The sequence below is a fragment of the Oryzias latipes genome, chromosome 8 (genome assembly GCF_002234675.1).
Source record: "Oryzias latipes chromosome 8, ASM223467v1".
Taxonomy (NCBI): Eukaryota; Metazoa; Chordata; class Actinopteri; order Beloniformes; family Adrianichthyidae; genus Oryzias; species Oryzias latipes.
The window spans coordinates 23868547-23884495 of NC_019866.2; the positions used below are offsets into that span (position 1 = coordinate 23868547).

The 15949-nt window shown below is 46.0% G+C and overlaps 1 protein-coding gene across 3 annotated transcripts in view; it reads left to right on the forward strand.

Moving 5' to 3' along the window:
* The first annotated feature begins 1592 nt into the window (after positions 1-1592).
* The window catches only part of hdac5 (histone deacetylase 5), a 40014-nt gene continuing 25657 nt past the window's right edge, over positions 1593-15949 (forward strand). The window contains exons 1-2 of one of the 3 annotated variants that reach the window (XM_023957815.1): positions 1593-2040; positions 8242-8408. In XM_023957815.1, coding sequence (XP_023813583.1) covers positions 8378-8408 — 31 coding nt within the window. In that variant the 5' untranslated portion in view covers positions 1593-2040; positions 8242-8377. Of the gene's footprint in view, positions 2041-8241; positions 8409-13962; positions 15224-15949 lie in introns of those variants that run through there. The other 2 variants (XM_023957816.1, XM_023957814.1) reach the window with 2 other exon arrangements.

A 15949-nucleotide genomic window follows, 5' to 3' on the forward strand; every position in this document is an offset into this window, starting at 1 on the left:
ACTCTGCTTTAAAATAATAACACTGTTTTAGCCACAAAGAGTGCATTCATGTTTTTTTTATTTTCTGCCACCTAAACTGCCTTTCGAATGTTTCCTGTACTTTTTAAATCAAAATTTCCCTTTTAAAATATATGTCTGACATAAAATTGTATCATTATCTATCTGCTGAGCTCCCATCACTTTATTACACAACCCGTAAAGGTTACAATTTTCACTTTATCCAATGAAAACATGCTTGGAACTGGACTGGGCCCAACACAGATTTGTTTTAACTGTTTGCATGTAAGAGAAATTGGAGATTTGCAGTATGATATTACGAGTTCTTGACTTAGCTGACTCGGCTGCAGTTTTTGGAATGTTTGACTGGATTTCTTTTTCTTATGGAGCTTTTTTGTTTGTGAGGAAACTCGTGCGGTCTTCATTTCTTAGATCTGAGGAAATACATTGATCAACAGACTCGTGACTTCAGTCAGTCTGGCTGGAATAAACCTTTTTTTTGTCTGATTCAACTTGCGATGAATAGTCAGGAGAACTAAACTTAGAAGCCAATCTGTTCTTTCTTATGATATTTTTCTTAAGAGGGACAACAATATGTTAAACGTTTTGATGTTGGACAACCATAAATAATGCAATATACTTTTGCAGGAGTAAAAGCCAATATGTTTTTGTTTTTATATCATGCAGGAGGTTGGAAACAAGGCATTCCTACAAAGGAACATTAAAAGATGATAAAATAGTAGGGCTGCACTGTGGCGCCTCCCAGTGAGAAGGTGCTGGTTGGAATCCCAGCTGTGCGGAGTGTGCATGTTCTCCTCCTCCAAAAACATGCTTCATAGGTTAGTTGGTGATTCTAATTTGTCCCTAGATGGGAATGTGAGCCTGTGTAGTTGGCACTGCGACACACTGGCAACCCATCCACTGTGTGTCCTGCATTCACTCCAGCAACGTTGTGACCCCAAAAGGGCTGAAGTGGGTTTAGAGAATGGATGGACCAGAAAAGACAGCGCTTTAAGGAATGAATAATAACTGTTCAACTGTATGTCACAAATTACAACTCAAGAATATCTGAATTAGGATAAAGTGGAGGACTAAAATGTATTGTTTGGGCTGTCATATTCAACATCTACATGATTATTAAAGCAAAGTGCTGCAACTGTTTTATCTGAATTCAACACTTAAGCAGATTTAAATAATCCGAAATTGCCCGGTTAGTGAAGGTTGCGTCAGGAAGGGCATCCGGCGTAAAACATTGCCAAATTTATCATGCGACTTGTTTGCTGTGGCGACCCCTGATGGGAGAAGCCGAAAGTGGAAGGAAGGAAATACAGAATTTAGACACGGGTTGAAATTAGTATAAGATTATTGATAAATGATTATTACATTATACGATGCCATATAATATTAGACAATGACTGCAGCAAAAACTTTCTAGGAGTTTGAGTGGCTCTACAAGAAATCCCGCATTCGGCGCGGTCCTTAAACGCAACACAGAGAGGAAGAAAGGCGCGTCTGTCTCCCTGACTTTCTCTCTCTCAGTTTTCGTCGAATCTATTTTTAGCTCAGCAGACTGGTCACGTGGCAGGATGACGTCGGTAATGTTGTTGTCGGTAGAGTGCGCGAGCGCGGAGGAGGGGCAGAGACTGTCAACATGGAGGTGTTGAAGCTCCCGCCTTTCAGCTGCAGCTTCTCCTGAAGCCCGGAGGCCGTCTGCGGGGGCCGTCAGCGGGCCTTGGGAGGGGGGACACGCCGACCCCTGGGTGGACAGCGAGCCCCGGCCGCTCTCAGGGGCCGACGGGAGTTCACCTCAACCTCGCCGACATCCACGCCACAGAAAGCACCGTGACGCAGAGAGGAGCGCGCGCGGGTGTGCGCGCGCGCAGGACTACTGCGAATGCGTGCGTGTCGCCTGTGTTCCTACAGAGTGGCGTTTGTGCCGTCGAGCCGCTGACGTCATCTCTACGACCCGCGTCCTCTCCCGGAACGTTGGAGTGTCCTCGTGGCCGGACCGACAGATGCTGACAGCTGACCACCTGGAGACGGGTAACTAACGCCGTTTGACCGGGACTTCACCGGCTTTAGTCTGCGGCCGGTTAGTGGGACTGGAACCGGTCCAGGCTGCATCTGTTCCAGGGGCGCTACAGCAGAGCGGGCACGGAGGGGCCCCCAAGTAAAGTGGTCTCTCCGGCTTGAGGTCCCCTTCACCTGTCCTGGGTGCTAATTAGTGGATTTGAATGAGCGATCCTCTAAAAACCTTCAGATTCATAAAAATGTCTTTTGCATCTTTATAAATAGCAAGCTGCTTTGCGTAAATGCACGTGTGTTCTCTGCCTCCTTTGATCCTTCAAAGGGCCATGGCAATGAGAGATGGACCTTTGTACTCACGTTACCGTGTCTTCATGCTTTACCGAGGGGATGCTGACAGAGGAGAAACATCAGCTCAGACAGGACAATTAACTTAGGAAATCTTTACTATTGTGAGTTCTGGGTGTTTCGTAGCGTCCAAATTCTCTGGAATTGCTCCAGAAACCAGCTAGTATTATTTAGTATTATTTCACAGAGAAATACATTGCTGTGTTTCGTATTGTAGACTTATCTTTACTGCGTGTCACAGACCATCACTCCTTCGGTTCTGGCTCTGATGCTGCATTCACCCCAAGCATGTCATGCGGAAATTCTGGAATGCGGGTATAGTCCATAGTGTTCACACTGGACAAGCAAGAAGGGGATTCTTGTTCTTCTTCTACTGTTTACTAGCGCATGTCCGCCACCTACAGTTAAGATGCTTTGTGTGAAACGTTAAAGCAGAGCAAAGCTCACAAATCTGCCTCCAGGCTTTTTCTTTTCCAGATCTATTCTGATATATATCGGTGTCATAGAATTCCGGCTGGACACAAATCGCAATGATGAATTTCTCCTCCATGATCAACTTTTAAGTGGTTGGCACGTCTGTGAAACCGTCCCAACGTCATCACCAGATCCGAGTCCCTGATTGGTTCGACCTGGTTTAGCTTGTAATGCACGTGGGGCCCGGAAACTGACTCTTCATTGGAAGTGTCTACTTGAACGTGCGTTTCCGAGGGTGGTGTGAGCGTAGCTTTAGCCTCATAGGATTGCAGTATAATAATTATAGTATATTTACCAAATCTCTGTAGTTACTCAAAGTTCTATCTTAATAACGCAACTTGCTGAAGGTAAAACCAAACACAATGATGCTCAACTGTATGTTCACATCAGCTTCTATGAGTTTTTATTTTTTGCCACCGAACGACACTTTTTGTTGTGTAAATCGTTGAGTTGTCTCACGCTCAGTTCTCAGTTCATATGAGCGCCAACACAAAAGTGGTTCGGCACCAGATCTCACATCAGCACCTCATGTTGCAGCTGGAGGTTCGGGCGGCTGAAGGGTGGTCGGTTCTGTCACTGCAGACAGATTTTCCTCTCTTTTTTTCAGCTTGTTTCATTCTTACCTGTCTTCATTTCACTGCACAAAACCTGACGTGGCCGTAGTCACAGCTGCCCTTACGAGTGGATATGTGGCGTTTGCGGTGGCCCGCCTGAAATATCCAGGGTTGTAGAGCGCTCTGGGAGCCCATTGAGAAAAAAATATTTCTGCACATTTTTTCCTGTGGACATGTTGCGAGTGACAGGTCGTAGTGAACACCGATACAACATTTGAGAGGAAGTAGGGGGAAATAGGTAAAACACAGGTATGTTCTGTTGGTGTCCTATGAATGTCTGATAAGAACTGTAGTACGGTGGAGGGACACCTAACCACAGCATCACCGTACGTCACAAGTGTGTGCAACTTTTATCATCCTTAACGTCTTGATACATTTACAACATGCACAGCAATGGTATGTTTCATTTTCAATACATCCCTGGAGGTGGTCGCACGAGCCTCAAAAGAACTGCAAGACACCCGTGATCCTTTTAGGACCCTCTACGGTCCTGGAAAACCGAAACCCCACAGCCCTCGTACAGGTCAACCCTCCGTATGGGTGCGTGTGACCGAGGTTTAAACTAGATTTGTCAGGTACGTCTAAGTTTGAATCAAACAAGCTGTTTAAAAACAGCCCTTTAATGTCTAAGGGATGTTGATTGAAGTGAAGTTGCGTCTAAACGGCTTATTGAAACTAATCAGCTCACGTGAGATAAAGAGAAACCAGAGCCGTCTGCTCTGCGTCTTCTGATCTGGGGCAGAAGGTTGGTGGTGAAAAGTGGACACTTCACCGTTATCTCAGCTTTGAAGCTCACCACAGAGAAAACAAAACCAAGACAAGAAGTGGATTGTTTCACGGATTAGTGAAAAAGAAAAGGTCTTGAAGATGTGAGACAGACTCTGACAACTGTGGGGTTGCACAAAGGTGTAGTGCTTACCCCACGGTGAGAAGACCCTGGTTCGAATCCTGGATGGATCTTTCTGTGGGTTTGGTTTGTTCCAGAGCACTCCCGCTTCCACAGTCCTGAAGTAGGATTCAAAGGTTGATTTGTGACTAAATAGTTTCTTAAGTGTGTCTGTGTGTGGCGATGGATTGTCCACTTGCTAAGGATGTGCCTTACCTTCGCCCTACGGTAGCTGGGATGGACGTCAGTAACCCCTGTGACTCTGCACAGGACAAAGTGGGTTTAGAAGCTGGATGGACAAACTGCTGTGAAATCACAGATCTGCTATCAACACATGAACACTCCTCACACAACAAAGTGAGTAGTTCTAAATGGGTTCTACTTATTTGTCCATTGAGTTGACCAGAACTTTAAATGGGTACTGTGAGAGCTGAAGAGCAGAAACTTGACACATGCTAAGTAGGCCTGGGCGAAAAATCGATTGAATGAATTAATTCGAATTTTTTATTCCGGGTGATTTCAAAAATAACTAAGTCAAGTTTTTATGTGGCGGGTTTTTGGCTCCCCAGAGCTTCCGTAGCGCTAGTTTTACACGGCAGTATGGCACGCGACAAACAACAACCTTTCCTAAGAAAGGAATAAAATCATCTGTTGTTTGGACCTGGTACGGGTTTACTGCCACAGACGTGGAGGAAGAGACCCCCCCCCCCCCCCCACGCTGCAACATTTGCCTAAAGCCCATCGCAGTCAAAGGCAGCAGCACCACAAACCTATTCCAACACCTGGGGGAAACCTGTTATACTGTTCTCCTTCCCTCCGTAACACCACTCACTCACTCACTCACTCACTCACTCACTCACTCACTCACTCACTCACTCACTCACTCACTCACTCACTCACTCACTCACTCACTCACTCACTCACTCACTCACTCACTCACTCACTCACTCACTCACTCACTCACTCACTCACTCACTCACTCACTCACTCACTTAATCACTCACTCACTCACTCACTTAATCACTCACTCACTCACTCACTCACTCACTCACTCACTCACTCACTCACTCACTCACTCACTCACTCACTCACTCACTCACTCACTCACTCACTCACTCACTTAATCACTCACTCACTCACTCACTTAATCACTCACTCACTCACTCACTCACTCACTCACTCACTCTTGCGCGGCACGCGCTCATTCCTCTTTCACACGCTGCGTGCTGACACACACACACACACACACACACACACTCTACAACACCTATATAGTTAGTTCATTAGTTAGTTAGTAGTTATTTGTTACTGTTATTTGTTAATAAAGAATACTGGGATGTAATTATGAATTGTATTTATTTGCCGCTGGGGGATTTTGTGTTCGGCGGGGAGGGCGGGGGGGTATGACCACGACTCCTGCTGCGTCATCACCGCGGTCAAAAATCCCACACCGTCACAGCTCTGGTTTATATCTTGTCGGACAAAAAAAAAAGCGACTTCTCCGGTACCGATAGCAGAACCGTTGAGGTCAGATCTTAACAACACTGCGGTCTTGAAGAATGTTGCCCCGGGGCTCGTTCAATACCGGGGCTCAGTACTCATCCTTAGGAAAGGGGCACGGTGGAGAACAATCACCGAAGCGGTCGCTTTGCATATAGCCAAAGACATGGTACCCTTATATACCGTGGAGAAGACGGGGTTTATAAATTTATTTAAAACCTTAGACCCCAGATATGAGCTGTATTGTTAATCCTTTAGAAAATGGTGTTATTCTCAAGGTGAATGTTTGTCTCCTTTTAGTCTAGAACAGTGTTTTTCAACCTTTTTGGAGCCACGGCACACTTTAACCTTGACAAAAGTCCCGCGGCACACCAGCATCCAAAGAAAAAAAAAAAGAAACTCATAGTCTGTATTGATGTACAGCCCCTTCGCAATCTCACTTGCATTTTTGTGATAATTGTGGCAGAAAAAGCTGGAAGTTGCAGCTGTTTTTTTTTCTAAAAGATGTGATAAAAATTAAGTTTTAAAAACTGTTTGATGTGTGTTCGTTGTGATTTCAAGACATTTAACATCGAAGACTCATTGTGCGCTGAGACACTGTCACTTTTAACCCAATGCATCATGGGTTAAAAGCCTGACCATCTCCCATGGCACACTAGTGTGCCGCGGCACACTGGTTGAAAAACACTGGTCTAGACTACAAAGTGTGACATAAAACACAGCTGGGACTTTGATTCCAAGAGTGTGTTCATTTATATATTATTCATCCCAGAAATGGGGGTTACATTTGTCTTGCGTTTGATTAAATAAAAGCAAAATCTGCTTTAAGTTGTCTGCCGTTTCTACTTATTGCTTTCCTTAAGTGGGGGTGGTGGCGGTGGGGTGGTGGCGGTGGGGTGGGGGATTGGGTAAAAATCAGAAATCGAATAAGAAAAATAAAATCTGAGATTTTATTTATTTCAACGATTGTGTCCAAATGTTTACATGCACAACTAAAAGAAAATAAAATCAGGAATTTTTATTTTTAGGTCATGTCGCCCAGCCCTAATGCTAAACTAAATGTTACTACCGTAATAGTTGTCTTGAGCAGCCGACACTCGTGCCATTTTTTCTGTGCAAATAAATGTCGTTTGTTCCTAAAATCCTGTTCATTTGGTTGATGTCCTTGGCCTGCTTGTGGAGGTGTGCCAGGGTGAGTGCTAAACTTGATAGAGGACGTTCGGATGTAGCTTACATAACACCCTGTGTCATGTTTCAATACCTCCAAATGGCTCGGCTAAGAATCATAACATAAACAAGGCAGACCATAGTGGAAAATAGTAGTTTCAGTTCTGAAAACCTCCTTTTTTTTCCAGCTCCTTCATTTCATGTTGGGCAGTGAACCAATAAAACAGAGAGCATACTGCCACCTGATGTATGGGGAGTAACCATTTGCGTTTAGGACCAGGATCTTTGCAGTCTATGTAAGCCCCAGACAGAAAAAGGTTGGGCTTGGGGAACAACCATGATCAACATTGATTGATTGGTATTGGTGGACCATTGACTGTATATGAGAACTGGACTGAGTGAGTGTGACGTCACGCATAGAAAAGGACTATTCGCAATGTTGGTACCAGAAATTGTCAATACGCAGTGATCGGTCTTAGTCAAGATTTCTATGGCAACCTCTCTCACCAATTAGGTGGGAACCTGTTGAAAGGTCACACCCCTACCATTTGAAAGCGATGTACATGAAATCTGACAATCAAATCCTTTGAATGAGGCCACATACACATTGGAGGCATCTGATTGGTCAGGATTCGAAGGAATGACTTACACTACAGAAAAATAAAAAGAGGACTTTCAAGAAGATGTTTAAAAGTATCAGATCCAGAAGGGTTCTTCTGACCAATAGAATGAGTAACAGCTGTTTATTTCTCTATAGAATTCTGTGGGATTTTGGCTTCTTGGAGCCACTGGCTACTTCCTGTTTGGAATGCGAGGGGCGGAGGGGTCACTCAATCCAGTTCTTATATACGATCAATGAGGTAGACCCTAAGCTTCTCTGAGACAGCCTGTCATCTAAGCTTATGTAAACGGTAACGGCGGGGCGACATCTTTAGGGAGGTTTTGGTCCCCAGTCTCTTCGGCTGTGTTTTCTGTCACACGGATGCTCCACGGAGTCCCCAGCATGTTCCATGTGTCGTGTGAGGTGCCCTGTGTTCCTCACAGCGTCCCAGGGAGTTGTGCTGTAGGAGGTGTCGGTCCCGTGGATCCTGCAGCGCTGATGCAGTCTGTTCCCCGTCTTTGTTATTTCCGTCACATCAGGCGGCTGGCACGGGCGTGCCAGCGTGGCAGCCCAGACCATCAACGGTCCAAACGGTTGTGGATCAGGTTTTTTTTTGTTTTCTTCTACAGATCCAGATGATTAAAGTAAAGCCACCAGAAAGAAGTCATGTTGAAAGTTTGCGGGCTGAACAGACAGACCGTGTCTGCGACCAAAAGGTGCAGCAGGAACGGCTGAATGCGGCTTTTGTGAAAAAAGCTGCATGTGATGGAGAAATGCAGCGGACACCATCCGTTATGTAAGGACAGCTGTGTGTGTGTGTTTGTGTACATGTGTGTACATGAGAGCGCGCCTGTCAACTGTTTATGTGTGCACGCGTGTGGCGTTTTTGTAGCCGTGCGTGCACCTGTGCAGCTGGGCTCTCCATCTTCTCTCGCGCTGTTTGCTTTTTGGAGGAGGCGTCCAGGTGAATGGTTACCACGGCAGCCAGACCACCAGTTGCTAGGCAGCACTTCCTGCTCCTTTTTCACAGAGGGAGGGGGCAGGTATTTTGGGAAACACTGGAGTGAAGAGGAGGTGGCAGAGAGGTAGAAACCCATGAAGTGAGAGGAAAGAGGCCGATTTGGATTTTGTCAGCGCGTGATACGGCTTGGTTCTGTGCTATTTTCAAAAAAGCCCTCTGCCCCCCCCCCCCCCCATAAGCCGCGTTAGTGTCCATGCCATTAGGCTAATGGATCAGCTGGCTGGCAGGTTAGTGTCTCAAAGCTAGTTAGCCTCTTAATCTCAGAGCATACATACACACACAAACACACACACAGCAATTTGTTCCAGGTTTAAGATTAAGGGGTCATATTTTTCAGTCAAAGTTGCTGTGAAATGTTTTTGCATGCTAATCTAACCAAAACTGAGCTTTGGGGTCATGTGACACTGTGGCCTCATTAACGTTAATGGTGATGTCCCAAAAGTCACAGCTGTACTTGTCTGTTTTCTCTACGAAGATGCACTTTTCCAGTCCGTTCAGCTTAAAATAGATGCATCGTCAGCGTTTTTTCCTTTCAGTTTGTTTCTCAGCAACTTTTAATGGCAGATGTGAGGTCGATGCATCATACACAGACCGCTCCGTCAGTTATGTACCATCATGTCCTGTTTAATATTTGTGCTGTCGTACCATTAATTTTGTGTGTGATTAATTCATTATAAATTGGAATTAATTTATTTTCAATCTCACGTAATAGTTGCTGTGAAAAGCCTCATTTTGAGGTATTTTCATCTAGATTTGTATGTATGTTGATCAGTAAAGGTCAACATACAATTTAAAAAGTGACTTAGTGAAGATTTCATTATTGACATTTGAGAATAAAACGACTGGGCACATTTGGTTTGTTTAAAGGGAACCATAGCTTGTTTCCCCCCAATATTCTGAAACAAATATTCAGTCTGAATAGACCAAAGCGGACCCTGGTCCGGGACCAGGACCCATCGTCTCAGGTGGTCTCAGTTTCGTTTCAAATTGGACTGCGCTTCGGTTTGCTCCCTCAGTCTGAAAAGGCACCATGCTTGGAGCATAACAACAACAAAACGGCCAACGTAGAGTTGCTTTGCCCTGCCCTCATAATTCCTGGCCAATGACTAAAGAGATCTTTAGTCAGGTGGTCAGGATAGTCCGCCGGACGGCAGACTGAATACAGACCAAACACAAGGTTCAAGACTCGGTCCGGATCAAATGATTTTGTTGGACTGAAAGAATCGTATAGTCTGAATACTGGAAATACATATTTTTATGTACAGACAATAAAAAATTATAATTCTAAATGTCTTTACCAAGATCAGGTACAACACTTTTTACTTAAGTAAGGCGGAGGCGTGCTGCAAGGCCGTTCCTGAGGAGGCGACAGCTAAGAAGGTACACTAATAAGTGTTAATGACCTGTAGACTGTCAGAAAAAACGATGTTAGAAGGAATATGTATCACATTAAGAGTTGTTTTATTGAGCCTGCATTCAACAGACCAGATTTCAATGAGTTGCTGTGTCTCATCGTTGCTCCACTACTTTTTCACATCACATGACGACTGGCTACGGTGGTGAAATTTAGGTTGTGTTCAGACGGGACACATTTGGTCCGCATAAAGTGAACCAGAGTTTGTTTCCCCTAATAATCCAGAACAAATTTCCAGCCTGAATGAACCCTAGGGTTCGGGACCTGGACCTGCTCTCTGACCCATCTTTTAAGGTGATCTCTGTTCGTTTCCAAGCTTCGGTTCGCTCTGAGATCCCTCAGTCTGAATACAATCCGTCCTCAGAGCAGAGCAACTGAACCAAAACGGCCACCGTAGCCGACGTAAACAGAGTAGGAATGTAGCAACAAATGGACAGAAAAAAGCGTCTGACTGTTTATTTATCAGAGCTGAAAACGCTTTGTACATGCTTTCTTATCTTGAGGAACAATTGACTGATCCACTGACTGATCAGTAGGTAGAGGCTGGTCCCCATGTTATCCTACCTTTCAATGTAACTATTGTCAGGCCCTGTTATTCTGTTACAATACAGCTATGTCACCATACTGTTTGTTTCTCTGATGTGCCAACATCATCTTATTATACCCACTCACATGCTCGCCTTCCAAGGTTAACCCAAGGCTAGCCTTAGCGAATCACCTGCCTCCACCTGTGCCTCTCCTCCTCACTCACTCTAACCGCCCTCATGTCCTCCATCACTATACCCGTGAACCTCCTCTTTGGTCTTTTTTTTAGGCCTCTATCCTGGTAGCTCCGACCTCAGCATCCTTTTACCGACATCATCACTGTTCCTCCTGTCAACGTGTCCAAACCGTCTCCATCTGCTTCCCTGCATTTATGTCCCGACCATCTACCGTTCGTCTGATGGATTCGTTCCTAAACCTGTCCATCCTGGTCTCTCTGCTCCGTCTGCGTGTTTAGCAGGTTCGGTGTCAGCAAGCTTCAGGCAGTCCGTTTCGTCTCTAAGCATTCACTTTTATCATGACAAAAGGAGGCTCTGGCCACGCCTCATTTGACAGCAGCATGCAGGAATAGATTAGGAGGAAACTGAACAGCATCGGGCCCCTGAGGTGCTCCAGAGGTACTGACCATGTCCTCAGGCACAATTCTTCAGCCTAACCAAGTGTTTCCTGTTGTCAAGGAGTCGTATCTAATATGTTCTGGGGACTCTGTATGGAAAGGTTTTGTTTGAACACTTGTATTTGGGGATGATGATGGATCTTTTTGAAAAACCTTTGAGTGAGAAAGATGATGATGTTGAGGCTGAAGAAGATGGTGGTTCTGATTGAACATCTGTAACTGATGGAGCTGAACATCTGTAAGTATCAACGATGATGCAGTGGAACATCTGTAACTATGGATGATGACGAAGGAGGTTGAACACCTGTAACTGAAGATGATGATGATGATGATGAAGAAGATGAGCATCTTTTATTTCCTCTACTTTGAAAATTTAATCTATTTTATGGACATCCTGGTCATCACAATCACCACAGAAACAGCAGATGTTTCTTAAAAAACTGCTTACAAGGTCAGCACTAAAAATAAATAAATGCCCAAAGACAACATGGGGGGGGGGGGGGGTCAGCAGGTCAGGGGGGTCTGATGATGAGCTGATAGGATAACAGGCCAACAGCTCTGAAGTTGAACTTCCATCCGTGGATTACTAGGGCTTGGTGTCAAAATTGGATGATATCCTTTTTGTTATTCTTTACTCTCTGTTACATTACATTATAATGGAGGAGCTTAACAGTAGCCTTATATTCTTTTTTGTAAATAATTAACATTATAATCCACTTAGAAGCTCAAAACATTGATGTGGCATGATATAGGCCCTTTAACACTTTTTCCATGTGACATTGATGGTCAAAAGAACTGCAGATATGAAGAATTGTTCACCTTTTTTTTTTAACGCCCCTGTTGTCATTACAAGTGACCCCTGTGCCGTTGCTGTGGTGACCCCTGATGGGACATGCCGAAAGGTGAACAACATATTAAACTCTGATGTCTCCTGACCAGCCAAAACAAAGCTCCAAGCACGTTTGGCATTTTGACTGGAGTCTATTCTGTCAACTTCAGCGCCCTAAAAAATTGGCAGTTGGGTGAGGCAAAGTAAAGTGAGTTTAGTTGAGTTAATAAAAGCAAAATAGAACAAAAAAAGACTGCATAGATGTTTATTTTATGGTGTAAAGTTGGTCCTTTTAACATGGGAGTCACTAAGTGCTTCCTTTTGAAACCAGCCTCCGGTGGTCATTTGCGGAGCTGCAGCCTTTGCCACTTCCTGGTTGGCTTTATATTTAAGAATGAAAGTTGTGGATCCGTATTTCTCTTCTGTTTGGGTTGGATCAGTGGACCCAATGCACAAAGCACGTGACTGCAGGTAAATGTCTGTAGCGTGCACGCTCATGGTAAATCTATGCTCAAAGAACACCTGCAAACGTGAGTTATTTTTGAATCAAACTTTATCAGATCTGGTACACAAAGAACCGCGACAAAACATTCCCTCAACCACAAAGTGACGCATCTGCAGGATCTGCCTGGAGCTCCTGTTTGCAGCTGTGAGCAGTCAGACGGCTTTTTTAGATTCTGTGCCGCCTCCTCTCCTTTGACCGGGACGTTTTCCAGAGAGAGGAAGAGGAGGTCAGAGGAAGAGGAGGTGTGTGGATTTTTACTGCATTCAGACGTAGCAGCAGTTTTAAGAGTGGAGTAGGATGATGCTTGTGACACCTGCTGGTGTCCTGGAAAGTAAGGAATCTGAAAATCTGCAGGAAAATGACTGGAAGGGTAATTCTAGCCAAGTAAAATCAGTTTTTAATGAAATGGAGAATTAGAAGGTCTCTCAAAGCTTCATGCAGCTGGAGGTCCTTCAGATCTTCGTCCCACTGACTAGCTGACAGTCTATAATGCGGTTGTCATGGTTACAGTTATAGTACACAAACGCAGCAGTGTAACTCCAGGGGTGGATGCGTCTGGAATAGAAATGCAGAGATGAGTCATCCGCTGCAGTACACACACACACACACACACACACACACACACACACACGCATGCATGCATGCATGCATGCCTACACAAAAACACACACATATACATCAGAGCGGTTGCTTTGTGTCTCCACCTTCAGACTGGGAGGTTGTAGGTTCAAATCCTTGGTTAGATTATTAAAAATCTGGTTTTCGTTTTCGGCCGTGACTGCAGCTCAATGCTTCCCCCCAAGACACACCCGGGTCTGTGACAACTCGACCCGAACGCACACAAATGCATGCATGCACACCTGTTTGACGTGTGGGACACTGTTTTAAAGTCTCACTCTGATCAGCTTTTGATCTGTTTTTCAAAGTGTTTGTTTTTTTTAAATTATGATGATGATGTATTTAGCCAAAATAAAAAAAAAAAAAACAGTTTTTGTTTTGGGTTTTTAGGACATAGTTTGTGCAGAGCCGCAGGAGTTTAACAGAAATTCACCTCTGAGTCGTGGAGCGTCCAGTTCTGATCCAGATTCCAGCTCAGACGAGGAAAAACAAACACGTTCATGGATCTGTTTGTCTGCAGGCGGATGCATCAGAATGGAGCGGAGCAGGGAGCTTATGGTTTCCAACAGCCTTTTCTTATTCTGCTCACAATGATTTGAATAAAGAAAAACTCGAAACCAGAATGTTTCTACATCATCAGGAAAATGCCACAAGAAGACGTTAAAAACATGGGCTTAATGCTGTGTGTGTTTGAGACGATGACATGTTTGACCATCAGGTAAACTGAATTCTGGATGTGGTTCTGACAGTCTGGACTTGAAGTTGTTGGATGTTTGACGGTCGTCTTCTCAGGGAGGTTCAGAAGTGTCGGTTCTCCTTGGTTCTGCGTCAAACCCTCCCCGTGGAACATCTGTCAGCCCTGCTCCTCCAGACCCTGTCTTCCGGGTTTTGATTGGACCAGGTGTGTATGTTAGTGTTTGTTCTGGTGAGTCTCGGCAGACCCATGGCATTCGTGGAGCCCCGCCCACTCCGCTTGGATTGGTAGAGGATCTTGTAGAGATGCGGGGCAGAAAACCCTCCGCCCCCACGTCTCAGTCACACCCCAGCGCTGCAGGGTTTTTGTGTGCTCGCTGTGTCTCTCTCTCTCTCTCTTCCCTGGTCTATTTTTGTCTTTGGCTCCTCCCCCTCACTAACGAGCTATTTTAAAATTCAACCCCCGCATCCCCACAATGCCACAGCAGCCAAGAAGTAAAAGAGTACGTCTTCTGACACTCTGAAATCAGAAGGTTTGTTGTCGGCGTCCCTCCTCCCTCCCTCCCTGTGCTTCATTCAGCTCCCCCCCCCCGTCAGTGAGGGTGGTGCTGAACCGCCCGCAGCTCCTGGTTGCAGTCGGAGCTTCTCTGTCGGAGCGGCGGCTGGAGGATGGAGGGCTGTTGCTGAAGTCCCACTCGTCTCCCTCTCCTGTCATTCTCCCAGCTCTTTGTTCTAATTTTGGAAACATGGAACCTCGGAGAGCGCTCTCCCAAAGCTATTTTCGTCCTTGCTCCTCCTCCTCCTCTCCCCCTTCTCCTCCTCTCCCCCTTGTTTTTCGGGAGAACAGGACTCTCTAGCTCCGTTTCTTGGTCGCGCGGCAGAGAGTCCGTCTTTGCTGCTGCCGGTTGGGAATTTTTTTTGCTTGTTTGTGGAACTGCAACTTTCCTCCTGCGGCTGAAGCGGCTTCCTGAACGCACCGCTGCAGGTCCGCCTCTCAGGAGCCAGATTTGTGCCAGGATCAGGGTGATCCATGCTCTTACCTCAGAGAGGACTTCCTGGAAGCGCGGGATAGGAGGATTTGTCTCAGGTGATGGTGACCGGCGCCAGAGCCTGCGGCTTGGGAGCTGTCACAGCGTTGCAGGCTGCTCAGTCCCAAGTCGGCGTGATGGGGTCTCTGTGAAGGGGTGCTTCCTGAACTGTAGCAGCGGCTCTTGTCCTGGCACGCGGCTGCAGCCGCCCGTGTCAGGACTGTGCGCCATGTTGCAGACCATCTATGAGACGGATTCTTGCTTTTCCTCTGCAGACGGCCGCCAGCAGCCTCTGCAGCTCCTGAGTGGCAAACAGGGCTCCAGCGCAGCCATGCCCATCGCTGGTGAGTCATCTGTGGGGAAGCGAGGAGGGGAGGGGGTGTTAATAAATAATTTAGGCTGTCTGTAAGAGAAGAAACCCTTTTTCTTTGTGTCCATGGAGGACGGGCTGGCGCTGGAGTGCAGGGAAAGTTTCTGGTTGAAGTGAGCGGGACTCATGAGGGAGGCTGCAGCTGCAGATGGAGGTCAGGGCTGCTGGTCGGTGGGGCGGAGAACCAGCTTCAGGTGGTGGAGTCTGCAGGAATGCAGCATGTTTTTGGATGCACCAGCATGTCAGTGTGGGGAGGAGTTTGAAATCAGACAACAGACCGACCGGCTGTTTGTTTGTAAACAACAGTGGGGGGAGGCGGGGTTCGATCTGGATCTGTTTGATCTTCTGGAAAGGAAAGGGAAAGTATGAAATCAGGAAGGGAGGAAGGTCAGATTCAGTCTGATGCTCCATGCCAGGAGTCACCGACCCTCTTCCTCGTCGGCCACCGCCACGTTTGTTTTGCATCTTCAGGCTCACCTGATCAGGTGAGCCTGAAGATGCAAAACAAACGTGGCGGCTGACAGGGCTGGTAAACCCTGATCCACGCCAAAGCTTGGTGCTTCCTCCGCTGTGTTGATGAGGACAGGGTCTTCTTCACTTCACTAGTTTTCTTTTGTGCAGTAGCGTTTGGCGTCACGGTCTCTGTGTGTGTCTTGGGTCTGGAAAGGGACCGGGTTGTTATTCCTTTGTGTTTGGATCT